This window comes from Patagioenas fasciata, chromosome 13 (genome assembly GCF_037038585.1).
Source record: "Patagioenas fasciata isolate bPatFas1 chromosome 13, bPatFas1.hap1, whole genome shotgun sequence".
NCBI classification, from domain to species: Eukaryota; Metazoa; Chordata; class Aves; order Columbiformes; family Columbidae; genus Patagioenas; species Patagioenas fasciata.
In genome coordinates, this window is record NC_092532.1 from 9,396,608 (window position 1) to 9,419,685 (window position 23,078).

General features: G+C 63.9%; 4 protein-coding genes across 7 annotated transcripts; 2 read left to right on the forward strand and 2 right to left on the reverse strand.

Annotated features, from left to right (window-relative positions):
* The first annotated feature begins 86 nt into the window (after positions 1 to 86).
* CHMP1A (charged multivesicular body protein 1A) lies at positions 87 to 2,925 on the forward strand. Its single transcript, XM_065848482.2, has 7 exons — positions 87 to 208; positions 434 to 453; positions 854 to 931; positions 1,050 to 1,196; positions 1,414 to 1,542; positions 1,976 to 2,163; positions 2,760 to 2,925. The coding sequence occupies exons 1-7, from the start codon at positions 202 to 204 to the stop codon at positions 2,779 to 2,781; spliced, it is 591 nt and encodes a 196-aa protein (XP_065704554.1). The 5' UTR covers positions 87 to 201; the 3' UTR covers positions 2,782 to 2,925.
* A 2,620-nt stretch (positions 2,926 to 5,545) lies between these two features.
* DPEP1 (dipeptidase 1) lies at positions 5,546 to 9,620 on the reverse strand. 2 transcript variants are annotated; one of them, XM_065848274.2, is made up of 11 exons: positions 9,541 to 9,620; positions 8,969 to 9,186; positions 7,623 to 7,755; positions 7,374 to 7,506; positions 7,145 to 7,295; positions 6,987 to 7,056; positions 6,624 to 6,800; positions 6,467 to 6,551; positions 6,309 to 6,384; positions 6,034 to 6,169; positions 5,546 to 5,837 (listed from the first exon to the last, which is right to left on the reverse strand). In XM_065848274.2, exons 2-11 carry the CDS (start codon positions 9,085 to 9,087, stop codon positions 5,667 to 5,669), a joined length of 1,251 nt encoding a protein of 416 aa, XP_065704346.1. In that variant the 5' UTR covers positions 9,088 to 9,186; positions 9,541 to 9,620; the 3' UTR covers positions 5,546 to 5,666. The 2 variants fall into 2 exon arrangements, with proteins under 2 accessions (XP_065704346.1, XP_065704348.1); XM_065848276.2 differs by having other exon boundaries at positions 8,969 to 9,117; positions 9,541 to 9,617.
* Positions 9,621 to 10,399: 779 nt separating this feature from the next.
* Positions 10,400 to 12,631, forward strand: LOC136107348 (sulfotransferase 2B1-like). Of its 2 annotated transcripts, none has more exons than XM_065848337.2 (6): positions 10,400 to 10,575; positions 11,201 to 11,409; positions 11,548 to 11,674; positions 11,748 to 11,842; positions 11,911 to 12,091; positions 12,178 to 12,631. In XM_065848337.2, the coding sequence occupies exons 1-6, from the start codon at positions 10,437 to 10,439 to the stop codon at positions 12,291 to 12,293; spliced, it is 867 nt and encodes a 288-aa protein (XP_065704409.1). In that variant the 5' UTR covers positions 10,400 to 10,436; the 3' UTR covers positions 12,294 to 12,631. The 2 variants fall into 2 exon arrangements, with proteins under 2 accessions (XP_065704409.1, XP_065704410.1); XM_065848338.2 differs by having other exon boundaries at positions 10,443 to 10,575; positions 11,179 to 11,409.
* Positions 12,632 to 14,207: 1,576 nt separating this feature from the next.
* Positions 14,208 to 22,065, reverse strand: CPNE7 (copine 7). 2 transcript variants are annotated; one of them, XM_065848089.2, is made up of 16 exons: positions 21,397 to 22,065; positions 20,163 to 20,592; positions 17,991 to 18,173; positions 17,845 to 17,919; positions 17,323 to 17,397; positions 17,159 to 17,242; positions 16,998 to 17,087; positions 16,783 to 16,881; positions 16,291 to 16,377; positions 16,144 to 16,203; positions 15,886 to 16,019; positions 15,690 to 15,744; positions 15,482 to 15,533; positions 15,253 to 15,386; positions 14,877 to 15,113; positions 14,208 to 14,727 (listed from the first exon to the last, which is right to left on the reverse strand). In XM_065848089.2, exons 2-16 carry the CDS (start codon positions 20,367 to 20,369, stop codon positions 14,590 to 14,592), a joined length of 1,710 nt encoding a protein of 569 aa, XP_065704161.1. In that variant the 5' UTR covers positions 20,370 to 20,592; positions 21,397 to 22,065; the 3' UTR covers positions 14,208 to 14,589. The 2 variants fall into 2 exon arrangements, with proteins under 2 accessions (XP_065704161.1, XP_071670646.1); XM_071814545.1 differs by lacking the exons at positions 20,163 to 20,592; positions 21,397 to 22,065 and adding an exon at positions 18,418 to 18,693.
* Positions 22,066 to 23,078: the final 1,013 nt, after the last annotated feature.

Here is a 23,078-nt window from a genome sequence, read left to right on the forward strand (position 1 = left end):
ATGGCCCCGCCCGTCGTGGCTGCGCCGCCGTGTGAGCCTATCCCGGCGTGACCCCGCCCCCAATGCGTGTGACCCCGCCCCCTCGGGCGTCGCACCCGGCACACCCACGTGACCTCCCGGCCAGGCGCCGCTCTCGCGAGAGTCGGGCGCGCGCACCCCGGAAGCGGCGGCCGCGGAACCCGGAAGCGGCGGCGGGGCAGGATGGACGGTGAGGGCGGGCAGGCGGTAACGGGGACTCCGCCGCGCCGGCCCCGGTGTGCGGGGCTGGAGCTTCTCCTGGTGGGCGGGGCCGGGCCGGGCCGGGGGCGCACCGGGGGCGGGACACACCGTGGGCGGGGCACGCTGGGGCCGGGGCCCAGGCCCAGCCCCGATCTCCGGTCCCGTCCTGGCCCTCGGTGCGCCGGCCCTGAGCCGCGTTCTCCTTCCCTTCCAGACACGCTGTTCCAGCTGAAGGTGAGGCCGCCGGCGGGCCCTTCGCCTCACGGACGGTCGGTCCCGAAGCGCCAGCAGCGGTGTCCACCCCCCGGGACCGTCCGCCCGCTGATTCCGCCGCGTCGGTGCTGCTGCTGCGGCCCGGTGGCTGAATCGGGCCCAGGCCTGCGGAGACCCGCCTTCCCGGGCTGTCTGGGAGCCCGTCGGACGGGTTTGTCCCCCGGGGCCGCCGCTCCCGGCGCGTTCCTGGCAGCGGGACGGACGTTCTCCCCGGTTTGCTCTGGGAGCCTCCGCGGGTGACCCATCTCAGCGGCTCCCCGGGGCGGCCGATGCTGGGCGGGGTGGGACGGCGGCTCTGCTCCCCCTGGGCCCTGGTCCTGTGCTGCCGAGTGCCGGCACCGACCCGGTGATTTCTCCACAGTTCACAGCGAAACAGCTGGAGAAACTTGCCAAAAAAGCCGAGAAAGACTCCAAGGCCGAGCAAGCCAAGATCAAAAAGGTGGGTGGGTCACAGGGGAGCCGTTTCCTGCTGGAAACGTGCCCGGCAGAACTGGAGTGCGTTGTTTATAAACCTGTGGCGGGTTCCCTGTGCCAGCGGTTGCACTTCGCCCTTCCAGGCACTGCAGCAGAAGAATGTGGAGTGCGCTCGCGTCTACGCGGAGAACGCCATCCGCAAGAAGAACGAGGGGCTCAACTGGCTCCGCATGTCGTCCCGGGTGGACGCGGTGGCCTCCAAGGTGCAGACGGCCGTGACAATGAAGGGGGTAAGAGCCTCCGCGTGGGGCTTCCGGATGGTCTGTGCCCCATGGAGAGTGAACATCGGCTCTTCCCTCTTGCTGCCTTGAGCCTCCTTGGGCTCCCTCTCCCCGGGAAGGGTCCCGCCTCAGTAACACCAGCTTCTTCCTCGCTGGCCTGATTTTTTCTCTTAGAGGGATGTACCTTGTGTTTGAGGAGCATCTGTGAAGGAATCTCCTCTTGCAGGTGACGAAAAATATGGCCCAGGTGACCAAGGCCTTGGACAAGGCTCTGAGCTCCATGGACCTGCAGAAGGTGTCTGCAGTGATGGATAAATTTGAGCAGCAGGTTCAGAATTTGGATGTTCACACGTCAGTAAGTGCTGGGGTGCTCGGAGGGGTCTGGGAGGGTGGGCTGGGGAGGGCGGTTGGTCCCTGTGAACTGTAACACGCTGGGTCCCAGGATTCTGCAGCAGCGCCCTGTTCCCCTCGGGAAACCCCCCAAGCTGCTCCCGCAGTTCCGCTTGCTGTGTTTGGGGGCTGTGGGAGATGCTGGGGAGGAGACGAGTCCACTGCCTGGAGGGAAGGAGTTTGCTGTGCAAAGAGATGAATGCAGCAGATGAGGAGAAAAGAGGAGGTGGCTGTCCCTGTGTCACAGCAAGCTGTCATGCAGGTTCCCCTCTGCAGTAACGGTGCTGTCAGGCTTGGGGCCATTGTCACCAAGGGGCTGGTGGCCCTGTGGATTCTGCAGCTGGTTTGTTGGGCTGGGCTTTGCCTGCAGGATGGGGTGACATCTGGTTTTGCTGCAGGTCATGGAGGACTCCATGAGCTCTGCCACCACACTGACCACGCCGCAGGAGCAGGTGGACAGCCTGATTGTGCAGATCGCGGAGGAGAATGGGCTAGAGATCATGGATCAGCTGAGCCAGCTCCCCGAGGGCGCCTCAGCTGTGGGGGAGAGCTCCCTGCGCTCCCAGGAGGACCAGCTCTCACGGAGGTTTGTTCCCTCCCGGGTCTTTCACCTCGTGCCCAGGCAGTTTGAATCCTTTCCGGATCCCTCAGGGGTGTGCAGGGAAGCAGTCAGCCTGTCGGGGCCAGCTGAGGGGATGCTGAGCCCCCTTTCTCGCTCTTGGGCAGGCCGGAGCCTGGCAGTCCCCATAGCACCTGTGTGGTGGCCATTTGGGGCTCTGGGGACACTGCGGTCCTGGGGACGGGGGTGGTTTTGGCAGTAGGCAGCGAGCTCTTGTACAGGAGGTGCAGAACAGTCCCCCTTGCTCTGTGCTCACCCTCACGCAGCTGCTGCCGCTCCGGGAACACTTGGCACTGACCGTCAAACAGCTCCGGAACAGACTGTCTCACTGGAACTGCCCCAGGAGACCCTGAGGAGCTTCCTCTCGCTGCACAGCCGTGTCTGGGGACTGGGGACAGCCCCTAGGCTGCGGCGTGGGGAGATGGGGATGGCACGGGGAGAGGGACAGGGGCTGCGGTGGCATGCACTGGCTGCAGGACCCTGCGGGGTGGTGGTCATGTCCTGTGGGGTGGTGGCCGTGTCCTGCTGCTCTCACCCTGTCTCTCTCATCCTGTTCCCTCCAGGTTGGCCGCGCTGCGGAACTGAGCTGTCCTCTCAGCCCTGCGGACGGCTGCCCCACACGGGGTCCGGCGTGTGGGGCGGAGGAGCCCGGGGTCCCCCCCACGTCTGTCACATCCTCCCTCTGCTCCAGCGGCACTGGCCGTCCCCTCCTCTGGCCGCACGTCTCCAGCCCTGCCTGCCTTCAGACTCTTCTTTTGGGGTGTGACGGCGATGATGTTTCCCAGCGATCCTGGCAGGGGGTTTCTGTGCAGCGACGGCCTCTCTGGGCTGGAGGAACATTTTGCTGGGTCCGATTTCAGGGTGTTTGTTTATTTGAGGGTTGTTGCCAGTTCCTGGCAGAGTCCCGTGGTGCAGCTCCTGGTGTAACACTAACCAGATCCTCCTGGGGCAGGTTGCAGTGACTCCTCCGTGCGCAGCGCACGCCTGATCTCTGGTTTCAGCCGAGTCTCTGAGCTGCGGGTTGTGTTTTTCTTGGGAGAAGGAGCTATTTACGTGGTGCAGGGAGATCCCCCCGGGCCTTCCTCTGGCAGCTGGTCAGGACAGGGTTGTTTTCCCGGCTGCAGTGTTTCTGGGAAGGTCGGTGCCTTGTGGGAAGGGGAGGTGACATTGCACTATCGCTGCCCTCGCCGGGACCTTCCCCAGCCCCCTGTGTCCCGTTTGCCAACTTGACCTCTGTGTCCTGCTGGGCCAAACCTCCCTGGAGCTCCGTACCGCAAAGTGGCCTTCGAGACGCTCGTCCCACCCTGTGTCTGTGAATCCCCACGTTCTGCTGCCACCTGGAAATTATTAATCCAGCCCTGACCTCCCTATGGAGCTGGTGGAAGCAGCCTTATCCCCAAAGGTGGGATGGGTGTGACATTAAACACTAAACCATCCTGTGCTGGCTGCAGTTTGTGCCCTGGATTTCTGCTGCTACTTCCCTCTGCTGTACCCCCTTGCTGCTTCTGCCCTGTGTCACCTGGCTCCATGCGAGGGGCAGCTTCCCCTGTCCCCTCTCGCTGCTCATGGGGAGACGTGGCCCCTTGTCACCCGGAGCCTTTCCTGGGGTGCGGGATGGGTGGGAAACTTTCCAGGAAGGGATTGAAGTTCCCTCTGGCTCTCACAAGGAGGAACTTCACCCTTCTCACTACAGGCCTTGGCTGTGCCATGCAGCTGCCGGCAGCTCTGATTCATCATTTTACAGGGAATTTTAAGGCTGTTTTGGGTGGAAGGGTGACGGGAGGGTGGCTCCCTCCCACCCTAGGGCAGGACTTGCTGCAGGCTGGGGTCACCCCCCCGCACTTGCAACACACTTTTTGCTATTTTGATTATTTTTTCTGAGTTCAGTGGCCTTTGCAATGCGTGGCTGGTGACCCCAGAGCCTTCTCCCCCAACACCTGCTGCGGGGTGGTGACCAGAGGGACAAGGAGGTGGCTTTGGGCTGCGAAGTCACTTGTGCATGGTCGAGCATTGGATCTTGTGCCCCTTCCCCATGGGCTGGGCAGAAAACAGGACCCCCGGAGATTTGTGCCTGCACTGTGGAGTGGGACAGCGGCTGGGGCCACCATGGAGCCAGGGTGTCCTGGTGTCTTGTGTGGTGATGCCCGTGGGGCCGGGACGTGCCCTGTGGCCTGGGGAGCCCCCACCCCTGGAGATGCTCCCTCTTGGTGTGGTGTTTTCTGTCCTTTCATTTGTGTTTCTTGTTTTTAAAGCTTTTCTCATTTGCCTTTTTCATCTGTTGATTTACATTCTGCCATTTTTCAATAAACAATCCCTGAACATCCATCCTGCTGTGTCCAGGGGTTCAGATGAGAGGAGGGGGCTTCACAGTCCCCTCTGCTGGTGGCACAGCATGGTGGCTGCACCCTGTCCCCTGCCTGCCACCAAGACCTGGGGCCGTGGGGTGGAGCAGGGAGGAGGAAGAGCCTGATCCTGCTCTCACCCAGGGGTCACTGCCACTGGGAGTGCTGGACGGGACCCTTTACTTGTCCCCCCACACCAGGACCAGTTCCCTTGGTGCAGCTGAGCTGGGGAACCGATGTGAGCAGGAGCTGCTGCGGCCCCTGTGCAGCCAACACGGGCTCCAGCCAAGATCCTTTCCCCAGTGTGGTTTTGGGGTTCCCAGCTCCCCGTGCCCTTCACATCTTTCTTTTCCAAGGGGGATGTCCCCAGGAAAGGAGCCCCAGTCCTGCCATCAGCACCTATGGCAGCAGCTTTGTCACTGGGGATGGTGCTGCGGTCACTGTCCTGGCAGGGGACCGGGTGCAGCCCGTCCCATCCCTGTCCCTTCCCAGTGCAGTCCCTTCCCCATGCCTGTCCCTTTCTTGTCCCCTCCCTTTGCCCATCTCATCCCCGTCTCCTCCGGGGGACTGGCAGCCGGGTCCCTTTCCCTCAGCCAATTTGTGAATGCCACAGGAAGATGTTTCTCCTTCTCCTGCCTGTTTTCCCGGTGCCCAAAACCGCCTCCGCTCCAAAGACAGGCTGTTCCCAAATGTGAGAGGAAATTGCTAAGAAGATAATTGAGTAGCCAATTAATTAGCTAATGATTAATGGAAGCATCCTGCGGAGGCAGCCCTACAGCCACCCCAGCCGTGTGTTACAGCGATGTGTCACTCCCGGTGTGGTGACGGTTTCCTGGTGCGCTGGGCTGGGTGCCCACCGGGCCCCTGTGCATCTGTCCCACCGGGGACATGGAGCTGGGGTGGCTGGAATGGCCAGTGACATGCTGAGATGGCTCATTGCCTCCAGCCAAGAGCCGGCCTTGGGGCTGGTTGTCCCCGCGGGGTCCCAGTGTGGACGCGGCTGCCAGTGGTGCTGGAAACACAGCTTTATTTCACTCACGGTGCGAAGAGGCAGCACAATCAGGCCCATCCTGGCAGCCACGGGGCCAGCTGCCACCATTGCACTGGGCATGGTGCTGGGGCCAGGCGCTACGGGAACAGGGAGCAGAGCAGTACTAGTGCCAGGGTTGCCGGGGCAAGCTGCGCTGTGCTGGCACCACTGGTGCTGCTGTAGCCATAGCTGGTCCTGCACGTCCCCTCCAGCTCCTCGATGGCGATGGGTGTCTCAAGGGGAGCCGTGCCCTGCAGGGTCACCTTCACCTGCATGGGGACAGTCCCCGTGCCCTGTTCATCCACCTGCCCCATGTGTCCCTGTGCCACCCCAGGCCCCCATACATCCCGAGGTCCTACAGGTCTCTTCTGTCCCATGTGTCCCCATGCCTGGTGCTCCCCGTGCCTCATGTGTCCCCATGCCCCATGTGTTCCCATGCCCCATGTGTCCACATGTCCCACTCACCTCCTCCACCTTCCTGAAGACACGGATCAGGTTTTCGGCCAGGGCTCCTCTCACCTCGGCCTCCGTCCAGTTCCTCGCCAGCAGCTCGGCCACCAGTGCTGGGTACTTGGAGACGTCCTCCAGGCCGGTGGGGACCCTGTGGCAGCCCACTGCTCACAGCTGTGCCGTGATGGGAGCAGGAACCCCCCACGTACCTCCCCACAAGTCCCCACAGCCAGGGACACGCTGTCCCATCCCACCAGCGCAGCCCATCCCGCTCCCGTCACCCACTTTACCATGAGACCCCATCGTAGTCCCCACCAAAGCCAACAGACTGGGCACCAGCCACATTCTTCACGTGGTCCATGTGGTCTGTGGGCACGGAGGGGGTGGAGTGAGCAGGGCAGGGGGGACATGCTGCCACCCCCATTGCCCACTCGGGCACCCACCTCACCTGCGACATCGAACAGCGTGGCCGTGTTCTCGCATGTCACGTACTCGTTGTAGAAGTTGACCATCACCAGGCTGCCTGTGGAGGCCTAGGGGAGAGGCAGCCCTGAGCCCCACGGCCCCCCCAGAGCTCCCTGTGCGCACCTGGCCCCGGCACTCACCACCATCCTCAGCACGTCATCGGGCACGTTGCGGCGATGTGGGCAGAGGCTGTAGGCGGACGAGTGGCTGAAGATGACGGGGGCTTTGGAGATGTTCAGCGCCATCTTCATGGTGTCCACTGAGACATGGGCCAGGTCCACGATCATGCCCAGGCGGTTCATCTCCTCCAGCACCGTCTGTGGGGACAGGGATGGGGATGGAGAAGGGTGTGCAAGAGGCCATGGTGGCCCCATGCTGGGGGGACATTGTGCACCCAGGGCACCCTCTGCTCTGTTTAACCACCTGGTGGTGGATGCCAGTACCACATCTCCTCACCCTGGTCATTGCTCCCAGGTGCCACCACCGACCCTGTCCCTACTCACCTTGCCAAACGGCGAGAGGCCGTGATGCACGAGTGGGTCGTCCCCAGTGTCCACCAGCCAGTTGTCAGCCCTGCGGAGGGGGTACAGCGTCAGGACGGACCCCTGCCCATGTGTCCCTGCTTGGCTGTCCCTGTCACCTCGTTCCCAAGGGCTGCTACCAGGGGGTGTTGCAGCTGTGGGTGAGGGTCATGTAGCGGACGCCCAGGTGGTAGAAGGTGCGCAGGACGCCCAGGCTGCTGTCGATGGAGTGTCCGCCCTCCACCCCGATGAGGCTGGCCACTTTGTTGTTCTCGAAAGCCTCCTGGATGCCTGTGGGGAGAGGGGCATCAGCAGGGGTGCACCGGGGCACCCACATCCCCAGGGCAACCACAGACCAGCCCTGCTCACCGTCGCTGTCCACAACGCAGGCGAAGGTCTCGGGGTAGAGCTCGCACATGCGGTGCACCACGTCGATCTGCTCCAGCGTGCGCTTCACTGCGTCCTTGTTCTGCGTGTCGCAGGGCACGTACACCGACCAGAACTGCCCGCGGTGACACTCCGTCAGCACCAGGAGCTTGGCCCCATGCCTGCTGCCACCCGCCCCGGTGCCCCTGCCCTCCCCAATGCCCATCCGTTGTGTATCCCGCGCTGTCCCACCTGCCCGCCCACGTGCCCGCTGCGCAGCTTGGGGATGTTGGTGTGCGTGCCCTCCAGCAGTGTCAGGTTGGCCTCTGGCAGCTTCAGCTGGTTGTTGAACCTCCTGAGGAGCTGCCAGGGCAGGTCATTGTGCCTGGGTAGGGAGAGAGAGGGAGTGAGGGGCTGTCTGTCTGTCTGCCTGCCTGCCCGTCTGTCCACCCAGCCCCCTGGCTGCCCATTGCCCCGTCTGGCTGTCCATTTGTCCCCACTTATCTGGCCAGCCTTGCATCCAACCATCTATCTTCCATCCACCCATCCTGGAGACATTCAAACCCACCCGGACACCTTCCTGTGTAACCTCATCTGGGTGTTCCTGCTCCGGCAGGGGGATTGCATTGGATGAGCTTTTGAGGTCCCTTCCAATCCCTGACATTCTGTGATTCTGTGATACTTCCTTCTTTCCTTCCATCCATCCAACCATCTATCCATCCGTCTGTTCATTCATCTATCTATCCACCTCTGTCCATCCATCATCCATCCTTCTGTGCACCCACCCATCCACCCAAACATCTGACTATCTGTCCATCTATGTGTCTACCTGTTCATCCATCTATCCATCTGTCTGTCCATCCATCATCAATCAATCAATAAATCAATACATTCACGCCCTGGTCCATCTGCCCACCCATCTGTGCCCCCTGTGGGACCCCTTTCCCAGACACCAGGGAGCCAGGGGAGGTTGGGAATCTGCCCACACGCATCCCTGCACTCCCATCCCCACGCAGCCCTCAGAGCCAGCCCAGCATCCCTCCACCAGGGATGTCACTGTCACCACCACGGGGATGTCACCGGCACCACTGCGGGGATGTCACCATTACCACTGCGGGGATGTCACCATCGCGCGGTGTCCCGCACCCCACAGTATCGGTATCGCTGGGGAAGTGCTGGGGGCTGCACACACGGGCTGGCTCCCGCTTCTCCCCTCCAGCGTCACCATCCCCACATCCTCTGGCTTGGCGCCAGGCTGGTGCCTGCAGGGCCACAGGGACCCTGAGGGGGACAAGAGCCACCCGGTGCTGTCAGAAATGGGGGCACCAGTATGAAACCGGGGACATCCCTAAGGACACAACCCCACAGAACCTGCTTGGCCCCAGCAGGGACTTCCCTGGGGGCAGCCTGTCCCCGCTTCCCGGCACCCTGCCCGCTCCCCTGGGGCTGCCCCGCTGGGGATCCCCTCAGCTGCCCGGCATGGGCTGCCCGGCACGGGGATCCCCCAGGAGAGCTGTCCCTGAGGGGGGTTTCTGGCCGGGGTTTCCTCAGGGCACCAAGACGCAAGCACACCGCGGCAGCACGCGACCTTTGCTCACCCGTCGATGACCGGCGTGGTCGCCATGATGCGCTCGGCCTCCTCCTGGTGATGCTGCCCAGTGCAGGGCAGGAGCAGCCGCAGCACCAGTGCCAGCGCCAGCATGTTCCCTCCCGGCATCTTCGCCCGCTCGGTGCCACTGGGGATGAGCTGGGGGGACCAGCCACCGCTGAGCACACACACCCGGACAGCTGCCCCACTTCACTGGCTGTCCCCTTCCTGCCGTAAATAAATAACCAGGATCCACAGCCATAACCCCTCCCTGCGTGCCCTGTGCCCGGCCCTGGCAGCGCCCGGTGCGGGGACACTGGGACGGCACAGCGGTGACAGCCACCCCCAGCCCAGCCCCGGGTGCAGGGCTGTGCCGGGACTCTCCGCGGAGCTGCAGTCGTGCTCCCTGCCCCTCTAACGCAGCCCAGATTTTTTTGTGCTGGGAAAAGAGCCAGTCTCACCCCTGCCTTGATCTCCCCAGCACTGGCACCCCCTGGCACCCCCAGCCTGGTGCTGGCACCCCTGGCTGAGCACCAGTACCCACCAGCAGTCCCACTGCCGGCACCCCTGTCCCCGTCTCACCCTGTCCCCGCGACGCTCTGGCAGCTGCTGTCTGCGACGGCTCTGGAAGATGTTTTCCAGCTTCCGTGCCGGCGACGGTACTGGGACAGGCTCCGGCCACCCCAGAGCCGCCCCCCATCATGGTGTTGGGCGCGGCTGAGTGTCGCCGTACCCCGTGGTTGTGCGGCAGGGCCGTCCCGCCGCAGAGGAGACAGGGGACAGCAGCTGGGGTGGCACAGCCCTGGCCTGTGGCTGTCAACAGTGTCCAATGTGTGCTGGCGTCCCCTGCCCCATGGTCCCACTGTAGTGCTGTCCAGTGGGAAACTGAGGCAGCCATTGGTCCTGCAACCCAGTGCCCGAGGCGGGGGCACCCCCGCTGTTTTTGGTGTGGTGCCAGCAGCGGCTGCGGTGCCGTGTGTGGCAGGAGGTGCTGGGAGTTGCTGGGAGCGGTGCAGAGCCACGTGGCAATGGCCATCCCTGCTCCCCATCCCGGGTGCACCAGGACGGGGATCCCTTCCTCTGGCACGGTGCCAGCCGTGGGGAGCCCGGCTGTGGGGCACAGTGTGGGGCTGGCACCCCCGGGATCACCACGGGTTGGCATGGCTGATGCCGCTCCCTGGCACCCATTGCATGCCCAGGTGAGCAGGGTGCCCCAGCCCCCTGGCTGTCCCGGCTGCAGCAGTGGGTCTGGCCGTGCAGGACCCCCATCCCACCCTATGGGTGCCCCCAGTCCAGGGCCGTCCCGCAGCCCCTGGCCCCGCGGGCATCACTCTCCCGGCGCTGGCCCCAGCGTGGCCGTGGCCGGATCCCTGATTCCCCGGCAGGAATGTGCCGGGGGGGGCCCGGCCCCCCGCGGCGTTTCCTCTTTTGCAGCTATATAAGGCTGGTTGCCAGCACGGCCCCGCAGCGGCTGGGCCATGGAGCGGCTGGAGGTGACCGAGACCTTTGCCGGCATCTCCCTACCCGGCCACCTCCACACCCAGGAGTCCCTCGGCTTTGCCACCACCTTCCCCTTCCGCCCCAGCGACGTGCTCATCGCCACCTACCCCAAATCGGGTGAGGGACCAGGGGGTGAGAAGGGTCCTGGAGGGATGGGGGCAGGGAGGGTCCCAGGGGCGTGAGGAGTCAGTGGGCAGGGATGAGGACCCACAGGCTGGACGGGGGGCGTGGGCAAGCTGTGCCGCACAGCCCACAGCTTGCCAGCAGGACCCGGAGCTGCTTGCGTGCCCAGGAGGTGGCTGGGATTGGGGACAGCCCCTCCCTGGGCAGGACCCCACAGCCCCCACAGCCTAGTGCCCACCGGTCTCTCCAGGCACAGCACAGAGGACCCGTAGCCATTGTCTGGCAACCCCCCGAAACTCCTGCCCCTACCCAGCCCTGTCATGTCCCCAACCCCAGACTGGTGTGACTGGTGTGGCTGGTGAGGGCTCTGGTGGTCCCACACGGCACTGCCAGCCCTCTGCCATTTTGTGCCATGCTGAGTTACTCCATGCTGCGCTGTGCCAGCCTGTGCCATGCCTGGCTGTGCCCTATGGTGGCAGGCCATGCTGTGCCACACCATGCTGTGCCCTGCTGTGGCATGGCACGCTGTGCCACGGGTGCTGTACCATTCTGTGCCGTGCCATGTTCTGCCCTGCTGTGCCATGTTGTGCCGTGCAGTGCCTGATGGCTGCCTCCCCAGGCACCACTTGGATGCAGGAGATCCTGACGCTGCTGTTCAGCTGCGGTGACATCCTCCCCGCCAAGACCATCCCCAACTGGGAGCGGGCGCCCTGGCTGGAGCAGACCTACTTCAGGGAGGCGCTGCGGGACACAGCCGCCCCCCGGCTCATCACCACTCACCTGCCCGCCCGTGTCCTGGGCCCCGCGCTGCAGCGGAGTAAGACCAAGGTGAGGGGAGCTGGAACGGGCTGGGGGGTCCCCATGGGGGAATCCCCTGGCCACAGGGATTCCCGCAGACGGTGTGATTGCTGGGGGCTTTCTGAGTGGAATCCCCCCGGCTGTGGGGCTGATGCTGTCCCTCCCCAGGTGATTTACGTGGCCAGGAACCCCAAGGATGTCGCCGTCTCTTTCTACCACTTCCATCGCCTGGCAAAATTCCTGCCCGACCCTGGCTCCTTTGAGACCTTCCTCACACAGTTCCTGGAGGGCACAGGTAAGGACCAGCGGGTCCCCAGGGTCCCAGGATTTGGCCACAGGGTCCCCCCATAATTCCCATCTCCCCCCAGTGCACTACGGCTCCTGGTTTGACCACGTCAAGGGCTGGCTGGGTCAGCGGCACCTCCTGGACATCTTATATGTCACCTACGAGGAGCTGCACCAGGTGAGCTCCTGCATGTCCCCGTCCCTGTCCCCACCGGCTGCCCGGGGCTGACAGTGACCCTGGTGCAGGACCTGCGCGGCACGGCACAGCGACTCAGCGCCTTCCTGGGCTGCGCGCTGGCACCGGAGACACTGGGAGCACTGGAGCAGCACTGCAGCTTTGCCAGCATGCGCGACAACGCCATGGCCAACTACACCCTCATCCCCCCCGAGATCATGGACCACAGCCAGGGACGCTTCATGCGGAAAGGTGAAGGGGTGACGGGACACGGGAGGGACACGGGGGGTACTGGCCACAGCTGTAGCCTCACTGTCCCCTGTCCCCTTGTCCTGCAGGTGAGGTGGGGGACTGGCACAGGCACTTCACCCCCCAGCAGAATGCCTGCTTCAACCGCATCTACCAGGAGCAGATGGGGGATGTGGAGCTGCCCATGCCCTGGCCCATAGCCTGAGGGGCTGGGGGGCCAGGGGAGCTGGTGACACTCCATTCTGCCGCTGCACAACATGACTGCCCCACACATACCTGCTGAGTCACACTGTGGGGGAGGAGACACTGCATGGGGAGCCACTCAGCACCTCCATAACTTATACACCCCTGTGCAGTGCCTCAGGGGCCAGGGCTGCAGTGAGGCTGGGGGTCTGATGCATGGGGGACGGGCTGCACGACACTCCCTGGGATAGGGGACTTTTCTGACTACGCATTGTGACCATCCCAGTGGCCTTTGCATGGCCATGACCCCTCTTTCCGCCCAACCCATTCCGCAGAAATAAATATTTATTGCTGTTTCCAGCCAGGCAGCACGTTCCCACGGATGTGGGGCAGGAAGTGGTGCTGGCAGCGGGAAGCACCCGGCGTTATCAGGGGTTGGGACCCATCCCCAGGGGCATTATCTGTGCTGGGGGACAACGACCAGGCTGCCACGCCCAGTGCCAGGTCATGGCACGGCTGCACAGTGCCAGGGTTTGCTGCGGAGCCCGAGGCACGGAGCCCGCCCTGCCCATGCTCCCCAGCCCAGCGGCATGGCCGGTGGGTGCAGCCTGGTGACGTCAGGCACCCCCAGCCCTGCAGGGTCCCCTGTCCCAAATGGGGGTGCCAGGGCAGTCCTGCCCATACCCAGGGCCAGCGGTGCCGCAGGCTCGTCAGGCGCCGGGTTTCTATGGCGACGTCTATTATCCTGCTGTACAGGCGATGAATCAGGCGCTATAAATACGCGGGGGATCGGGGTGGTGCGGGTGGGAGTGCCAGCAGTGCCAAGGGGCATGGCCGCTGGGCATGGCCATGCGGTGACAGGTGAGCAGCTGCCTGCGGCACAGCTGCCTGGCCTGGGGACACAGTGTCAGTCCCTGTGGTGGCCTTGGGTCACATCCCACCTCAGTGGATGTCACCTCCCCAGGAGCATCTACCTGGTACCATAACAGCCGGCCCTGGGACAGTGACACACAGTGCATGGCACAGGGTGAAGGACACATGACAAATGGCACAGTGTGGCACACAGCACATGTGGGACACAGCCCATGATCCAGAACATGGCACACGACATGCAGCACAGAGCACGTGGCACATAGCAACGTGTGTGACACATGGCACACAGCACATGGCACCCGAAACAGAGTACAGGGCACATGGCGCAACAGGGAGCCCATACCATGGAGCATGCATCAGGCAGCACATGGAACATGGCATGTGGTACATGGCACAGTGCATGGCATGCAACATACAGCACATGGCACACAGCACGTGGCATGTGATGCATGGCACAGGGTAAACAGCACATGGCACAGTACATAGCACATGGCATGTGGCACACAGTACATGGCTCATAGCACATAGCACATGGCACTTGAGACACATCACATGGCACACAGTGCATGGTATGCGACACGCAGCACATAACACAGCATGTGGCACATGGAACATGGCACGTGGCACACATCAGACGGCACGTGGCAGAGCGCTGGGCAGGGGGACAGTGCCGGCACTGCTTCCCTCCCGCTGCCGTGGCCTGGATTTCAGGGCAGCGGCACAGCGGGTGTCCGGCTGCTCCTGCACAACTTGAAAGCAGCAGCGGCTCCAAAATAGCACAGCTGCAGCGCACCAGCGCTGCCCCGCATGCTGCCAGGCACGAATCCCCCAGATTAGAGGGGCAGGCAGAGCAGCCGGCAGCAGCACCTTGCCCGTACAGACAGCCAGGGCTGGGCCACGTTCAGCTCTTGTCTCTGGCCAGGGCTGGGCAGCGTGGTGGCACAGTTGGGGGCACGAGGAGGGAGAGGCAGCACCGTGGGAGCTGCTGGTCCCTCTGTCTGTCCCTCCACCCACTCCCAGCAGGGAGGTTTGGTGTCAGCACCAAGAGAGCACACGGCATGGGCACAGGGCTGGTTTCTTTATTGGGAGGGCCCCGTACGCTGCGGGGGTTTGTCATGCAGCCTCCAAACAATGTCACAGTGACAGACAAGCAGGAACCAAGGGGACCACAGGGACAGCAGGGATGGAATGGGGACAAGCCATGGGGCACGGACCAGAGGGACCAGACAGTGACCAGTGGGACCCCCCGCCCCCCTGGGCAGTGCAGGGGGGTTCTCCTGCACTGAGGCACCAGGATTGTCCCTGCGTCACCAGGCAAGTGCCAGTGGGGACACAGTGCCCGCTCTCGGTGCCACCCTGCCCAGCGAGGAGGGGTTTCCAGCAGGGCTGGGACCCAGCAGGGACCACCTGTCCCTGTGTCACACTGGAGGGAGTGGGGGGGTCTCTCACTGGGGTGAGCTGAGGTTGGAGTCATGGGTGTCAGGCTGGGGGCAGCGGGGGGGGAAGGCCTTGTAGCTGTAGTACTCCACCACCTGCTTGGGCACCTCCGCCAGCACGCACTTGGCCAGGGCCGTCGGTGATGCCTGCGGGACAGGGGACACCAGGGGTACAGGTGAGTCAGGGCATGCGGCACCCACCAGCCCCCATGTGCAGGGCACCGGCTTGTGCCAACAGTGCTCAGTCCTGCCATAGGGACGGGAGGGGACAGGAGAATCACTGATGTCTCACTCACGTTCTTGAACTCCCGGAAGGGGACAAACTGCACGATGTCGCGCAGGACGGGTTCGCCCTTGGGGGAGCGCAGGATGCCGTCGTCCCCGTCCAGGATCTGCATGTCGGTGAAGTCGGCATTGCCCACGCCCACGATAATGATGGACATGGGCAGGTAGGAGGCGCGGACGATGGCCTCCCGCGTGTCCGCCATGTCGGTCACCACCCCGTCCGTCAGGATCAGCAGGATGAAGTATTGCTGGAGGGGGAGGGATGCTCTGGGGGCTGCCCGGCCACACTGCCAGCCCCATGGCAGGGTCTGGGCTCAGCTCCAACGTGAGAGCAGCCACAGGTGGCATGAGAGTCCTGGGTCTCAGCCGGGGGCAGCGGGTACCTACCGACGCCTCCTTCGTCCGCTCCTCATCGGCTGCCACACGAGCCACCTTGGAGATGATGGGGGCCACATTGGTGGGGCCGTAGAGCTGGATTTTGGGCAGGCAGCTCTGGTAGGACTCCACGACGCCCTGGATGCCTGTAGGGGGATGTGAGCGGTGGGGGGCTGTCCTGGCAGCACCGAGGTCTGGCATGAGGTGGCCACAGGACTGGCTCCCCTGAAGCTGGACTCACCCTCACACTCATCATTATCGGGGTTGAAGTTGATGGCGAAATCATGGGAGACCTGGAGGGCGAGAAGGGAGGGGGCGGCTGGTGCCACCCCCCACCAGGACCCCCAGAGTCTGCCGAGCCCCATGGGAGCCATGGCCAATGGTGCCTGGAGGGACAAGCACGTCCCTGGGGTCCCATGGAGCCCCCGACACCCCGGCCACCCCCTTACCTCGTACTTGGGGGGGATCCTTGCACCAAAGCCCAGAGCTGAGAATTTCTTGTCACTGCAAGAAAAGGGTGTGAGGAGCCCCAGCAGAGCCAGCACGCACAGGGTTGTCACTGGTGTGGCCATCACTGAGCATCCTGGCCCCAGAGTGGCCATCACCGGGGTGTCCTGGCCCTGGGGACCCACTGGACCAACCAACCTGTCGTAGTCCTGGCAGATCTCGCCCACCGCAACCAGCGCCTTGAGGTACTCGTTGGGCTGGTAGGGGTTGATGTAGTGCAGGGAGCAGCTGTTCCGTGGGTCCCCGTTGGAGGCCGTGAAGTCAATGGCCACCTAGCAAGGGGTAGGTGGCCATGAGGGTTCCTCAGGGTGTGCAGGGCCACCGGTGTGTCCCCACAGGGGTCAAGTGGCCCAGTGCCAGAGCCCCTGGTGCTTTGGGGCAGGAGACACAGCTCACCGTGAAGTGGATCTGGCAGCCGCCCATGATGTAGTCCAGGAAGGAGTAAACCCTGTGGATCTTCCAGAGGGACCCACGTCAGCCTGTCCTGCCCCACACTGCCCCATGGCAGCCAGGCTCAGCACGGCTTGGCATGGCAGCGCTCACCTTCAGGTCCAGCAGCACCACGACCCCTGAGTTCTTGTAGTTGCGCTTCTTGAGTTTGTACTTGGGGTTCATGCAGTCCCACTGCACCTGTGGCATGTGGCACCCACGCTGTCCCCCCGCTTCGGGGACACAGCCCCACGTGCCAGCACTCCCTACCATGACCCTGCAGCCCCCCAACCCCACAGCCCCATAACTCTGTCCCTGCAGCCCCACAGTTCCATAATGCTCCAGCCCTATGGCCCCAGGACCCCTCAGCCCCACAACCCCACAGCCTCATCCTTCAGCCCCACACCTCTGCAGCCCCCTTGCCCTACTCCCAGCCCCTCAATTGGGGCTGATTTCCCCAGAGGAGCCCAGACACACCATCCCTTCCCCAAAGGGGCAAAATGGCCCCAAAACCGGAGGAGGAGCAGGGAGGTGCCTCCTGGAATGGGCTCTGCTGGCAGCACAGTGGGGTGACCCCAAAGGCTGTCCCCATGTCCCCATGCCCACCTTGTTCTCCCCCATTGCCTTCTGCATCTCCTCGAAGGTGGTGAAGAACTCCCCGATGAAGTCATGTTTGCCCCTCGAGTCATAGTCCCACACCACGCACTGTGGTGGGACACAGGTCAGCCCTGCCACCATCCCTGGTGGCTTGGGGTCCCCAAGGATCAGGCATAGGGGATCCCATTGGTCAGGCATAAGGGTCTTCCATTGCCCTTCCTCACCCTCAGCCTCCTCTTCTCCTCGCAGCTGCAGAGCGAGTTCAGGGACACCTTGAAGGGCTCCCAGATGGGGCTCAGGTTGTTCTTCACCACCTGCAGGACAAGGGGCTGAGCGGGGCCGGGCGGCACCGGCGGGTCCGCAGGCCAGGTCCTGCCGGGCTCACCTCGGTGCGGTACACCAGCTGCTCGCTGCGGTCGTCATCGATGCGGTAGATCTCCAGGAAGGGGTCTGACTTGCTGAAGAGGTCCTGGAGGATGTAGGACAGACAGAGCACCGCCCGCCCTGCCCACACCCCCCCGGCTCCCCTGCTCTTGGGACCTGCCTCACCTTGTCATCCAGCTTCTTGGCGCGGAAGGCAAGCTCCACATACCCATTGTTCCCTGAGATCTCCTCCGAGATGACCTGCCGGGAGAGGTGCTCAGCACCTGGCACAGCTTTGTCCCCCTGCCCTCCCTGCCTGCACGGCAGGGGACAGGGTGACACATGGACTCCGGCACAGGGGGGGACCCTCCAGGGTGGCCAGCAGACATGGGGACCCTGAGACCACCCCACACACAAGAGCCTGGGGTCTGCAGGGCTGGGTGACAGTGAGGACAGGAGGAGGATCACTGGGGACCCTGCATATGATCCAGATCAGTGCCACCCCACTCACCCAGCTCAGTGCCATCCCAGCACCCCAGCCCAGCGCCACCCATATGTCCCAGGCTGGTGTCACCCGCATGCCGCACTCACTGCCACCACACCAGCTCAGCCAGGTGTGCCCCAGCTCAGTGCCACCCCAGTGTCCCAACCTGGTGACACCTGTGTCCCCAGCCCAGTGCCACTCCTGGCACAGGTTCGGCCACTCACTGTGATGGTGGACTTGCCCGCGAACTTCCCATACTTGAGGAACAATGGCTTTGTCACTCGCTTCTGTGCCACGATCTGCAAAAGCCAAGGGGTTGGGGAGGAGCTGCCACCAGCAGGTGTCCCTGGGGTGGGGGGCACAGGCTCACCTGCCCCACAGTGCACTCCATGCCCCCCAGGAAGTCGTCGTCATGCGTGCCCACGCCAGCATGCCCGTGGCTGTCGTATACCTCAAACCGCAGCTTCTGCACCTCCTCGAAGTAGTAATCCACCGTGAAGATCTTGGCGAAGACAGGGTTGAGGTTGCTCTTGATGACCTCGCTGCGGTCTACCTGCATGGGGGGAGTGCGGCTGGGGGGTGGCGGGGGCAGAGCCTGGGCTGGGGCTGCAGTCAGGGCCTCAGGGTGCCAGAGCTCAGCCAGAGCCAGGCATGGGGATGCAAGAACCCAGGGGATGGGTGAAGCTGGGATGTGGGGATGGCGGATGGAGGATGCAGGGATGGGGGATGCAGGATATGGGATACAGGGATGGGGGATGCAGGGCAGCTGCCAGGACTGTCCCCACCCAAGCATTTACCTGATTGTGACATTTCCCAAGTAAAGGGCATTTGGAGGCAGCCCCATCACAGGCAGGGACGTGTGTCCCTGAGGGCTCAGCCCTGCCGGTCTTATGTCCCAGGGTCACTGCTCCCCTGGGGCTTGGGGCAAATCCCACTGGCACTTTGAGGGGATGCTCTGGAGAATGGTTTCCTGCAGTTCTGCTCAGCAGGAGCAAAGGGCTGAGGTCCAGGATGAGTCTTTGTGCTCCCACCCCAGGCTGGCTGAGGGCAGGGACCACTGGCCATGGTGGCCCTGGCCAGTGGGTGGGTGCTCAGTGTTCCTGGCTGCGCTGGCAGTGGGTGCTGAGCAGCTTTCAGGAGCCTCCCCCGCACCCCGTCCCTGCCAGTGTTGACTCAAGAGGAGACATCCTGGTCAGGGCACCCTGCCAGCCCGGCCCCTGCCCACCGCCTGCCTGGACTGCAGCAGCTGCCGAGCCCACATGGCTGTGGTGCTGGCAGGGCCACCCAGCAGCACTGTGCCTCCTGCGGGCACTGCCAGCCCCACGGCCCCGGCACAGGGCTCAGGGTCCCGCTTGCCTCAGCCTTCAGTGTCAGCCCCCACCAGCATGTCTGGGGCTGTTTTGGTGCAGCCCTGCAGGCAGCGGTGAGCCAGATTCAGTCAGCGTCTCGGTTGGGGGACACGTGCTGGCAGGGACAGGGAGCGGACAGCTCATGGATCCCCTCAGAAAGGTGGCCCAGGAGGAGCTCTCTTGGATCTGGCCTTGGCATAGCACATCGTGGCATAGCACAGCACAGCACAGCACGGCAGAGTACAGCATGTTACGGCAAGGCATGGTACACAGAGCGTGGCACAGAAGGGTACAACTGGCTCAGCGCAGCACAGCCATGGAGCCACAGCTGGCACGGGGCCCCTCGCCGCCCGCCCTGGCTCCGGCGAGCAGAGTCGATTACACGCAGAGGGATTTAGCGCTAAATCTGCCGGCTGAGCAGCAGCGATTAGCGAGCGCGGAGCTGCCGGCACCAGCCCAGAGCTCAGCCGAGGGGGAGCGATGGGAAGGAGCTGTGCCACCCCCAGTGCCAGCCCCAGCTGTGATTTGTGTGGACACCAAGGCCCCACAGCGCAGTGATGGGCACATGAATGCGCTACCAACCCTGACTCTGCTCTGAGTCGGCTGTCCCAGCCTGCAAGCCCTGACCCACCTCCAGGGTGGCCAAGGTGTCCCTTGGCCCTGGGCAGCAGAGCCGTGTCAGAGCCCCACATCATGGGCACCCTGTTCCTCAGCGCTGCCAGAGCCCCACACCATGGGCACCCTGTTCCCCAGCGCTGCCCGGAGCCTGGGGGACAGGCTCCAACCAAGGCATCTGTCCTGTCCTCATGTGCTACTGAGTGTCCCCAGGCACCTGCCCTGCTCTGTGAGCCTCTTGCTCTGTACTCTGCACCTTGCACCCCGTTCTGCACCATCTCCTGCACCTTGTACCCTGCATCCCACTCTCCACCATCTCCTTCACCTTCTCCTGCACCCTGAACTCTGCTGTCCATTGCCTCCTGCACCTTGTACCCTACTCCCTACCCTCTCCTGCACCTTGCACCCTACTCTTTACCATCTCCTGCACCCTGTGCAGTGCCTCCTGTCCCATCTCCAGCCCTGCGGGTGTGATCAGCCACCCTGGGGCTGTATCTGCTCCTGTCCCCACCTCAGATACACAAACCCTGCACCCAGCCCCCTGCATCCAGCCCCCCCATCCCTCCAGCCCCCACTACCTCCATCCACTGGCCCTGGGACTGCATCAGCAGCAGGACACAGGGGTCCGACTTGTTGAGGGTGTCGCGGTCCAGGAGGTGTTTACAGCTCACCCGCAGCTCCACCTTGGACAGGACGGCCAGTGGGGCCTGGGGGGATGGCTCAGGTGCCTCGCCCATGGTGGTTGGGCGTGAGGGGGGGCAGGTGGCCCCGTGGGCGAAGGGCATGTGGGGGGAGTGGGGCGGCTGCTGCCTGCAATTCCGTCAGAGAGCCAGGCAGGTGCCCGTCATGCCCGGGGCACGTCGCCCCGCGGTGCCAGGTGTGGGGACGGAGCCCGGATGCGGGTCCCTGGCGGCAGCGGGTGCTGGTGGATGCTCCAGCAGGTGGAGGAGACACGGGGACCCCTCTCGGGGGGGCGGCCAGTTCCAGTCCTGATGGCTCCACAGGGCCCTGCGAGGTGTCAAAGCAGAGCGGGGTGAGCTGGGGCTGGGTCACCCCTCATGCACTGCCCATGTACCCCCAGTGCCAGGCAGCCCCACTGGCAATGCAGTGCCCTGTGCGCCCACCAGCCCCCAGAGCAGCCTGGGGTCCCACAAGTTGTGCCCAGGGGCAGGATGTATCGGGGGAGATGGGGCACCGAGTGCAGGGGAGGCTGTGCAGGGATGGGACCCCCACCCTGGGGTGCCCTTCCTGGTGCTGGGGAGCAGAGACTCCCATCCCATCCCTGCAGGCAGCGCAGCCTGGCCTGGGCAGGGCTCCCTGGTGAGGGCAGCAGGGACGCCGGGTCCTTGTCCGTGCCACCAGGTGATGCTGGTAGTGCCGGTCACATCCTGCTGCCCTGGGCAGGGCTGGCAGCACCCCAGGGTGCCGTGGGGATGTCCCCCATGCTGGGAACAGTAGCCGCTCTCCACCCAGAGGCTAGTGACACTCAGATGGGTGATGCTGCAGTGATGGGTCATGGAGAAGCTCTGCCAGCCCCAGACACATCCCAGGGCTTGTCCCCCCCGCTTGGGCAGGGGCAGAGCTGCCCACCTGCACCCGGCGTGCCCAGCATGCCCAGCCCAGCCAGGAGCTGCCACCGCCACCGGCCGAAGTTTCCCAGCAAAGTCACTCAGGGCCCGGGCCCTCCCCAGCACATGGCTCTGGTGCCTCAGCTCCGACAGGCACCGTCCCCCTCCCTGGGGTGGTAGCAACCCTTGGCATCCCCCAGCAGAGGGGACACCGGCTCCCACCCTGCCCGGCTGCCCTCCTCACCTGGGTGCCGGTGGCTGGGGCTCCACGGGCTGGGGTCGGTGTGCCACGGGTGCCGGTGTGCTCGCGGAACCGGTGTGCCAGCCGGAGCTGCTGCCGCTGCCACCTCCACACAACTGACTCAAGCTGCAGTTCGGGAGCGGAGCCCTAAGAGGGAGATGAGAAGCTCGGTTAACCGCCTCGCTGCCGGCGCGGGAGCAGAGCCCACCCATGGGCAGGGGCGCTCAGCGGGGTCCCCATGGTTCCCGGCCTCGCTGGCCATGCCAGGGCAGGTGAACCTGTTCCTGCCAGCCTCCCATGGCACAGCCCCTGCTCCTGTGAGCCCCCACAGCTCCTTGCCCTCCCCAGCCGCTCCCTGTGGGGGGGTCCGAGGCCCATGCTGCTCCCAACCCCCCGTGATTTCAGCCAACACCCCAGCACAAGGACAGGGTGCCCCAGAGCTGCCAGGTGTCCTCCCCTCACACCAGGGCACCCAGTCCCACACTTCACACACAGGGAGTCCCAGGCACCCCCACCCACAGCCCTGTGGTGCTGTCAGCTCAGCTTTATGAAAGATGATGTAATTAGCCCATCTTTGGAGGGATTAAAATGCAGACAGGGCTAATGAGCATGAGGGCACTGCAATGCCCTGGGCTTTGGGAGCTAATCCCCAGCCTGTGCCGCAGAAATAGGCCACCCTCCTGCCCATGTGGGGGGCTGCAGGAGCAGGAAGGATCCACGGGGGGACACAGGGTCTGGCCATGGGTTTGAGCAGCAGGGACAAGTGGGCAGCCCCACATCAGCAGCGCTTCCCTCTCTGAGCATCCCAGGGTTCATCCAGCTGTGCCAGGGCCAGAGCTTCCTTGCATCTGAGCCCCAAGTTTCTGTCACCCACCTGCTAATGAATACAAACAACGCAATTATCCCAGAACTGGCGATTCGCAGCAGGGCCGGGCTACAGAACGGCCCCAGAACTGATGAGCCAGCGAAGGGGCTCAGCCAAGCGCTCCCCAGAGCGGGATGGAACGCCAGCACTGCCCAGTCACCCATTGCACCCAGTGCTACAGCAGCCCCTGCCCTGGGGCAGGCAGACCCCCCCCAGCAGCCATGAGAATGGGCCAGAGCCCCCACATCCTTCCGCAGGTTAGGGCTGGGCTCCTCTCCGAGGCCACCAAGTTATTTCTCTGTAGAAAGGTCCAAAAAACAGCAGCAGGGACTGAACCAAAGCCAGGTGACCCCAAGGGCAGCTCTTGGGGACAGGGCGGGACTCTGCTCCACAGGGCAGGTGCTGGGGACACCTCTCACCCCCCTCCAAAACCCCACACCTGGGCTGGAACCCCAGCCAGGGAGAGGTCACTGCCCCACTGGAGACCCAAACCACGCCGAGCACCCATGGGTGACACCCACCACCACTCCACCTTCGGCAGAACGGCCACCTGCTCTGCCTCGCACTGAACAGCAGGCAGATGGGTGGAAATCGTCACATCTGAAAGGCTGGCACAGAAGAGCAGGGTGGGAAGCAGATAAAGCTCATCAGGGAGGGGGGAACACAAAACCACCTGGACCAGCAGCTCTAGCCGCCCCTCCCACAGTGGGATGGGGTGCAGGAGCCCAGGCTGCGTGAGGCCCCCAAGGGAGCTGCGCCAGGCTGAGTCTCATTTCACTCGCTTTCAGGGAATTTTGGAGTCCTTAAACACGGCAAATGA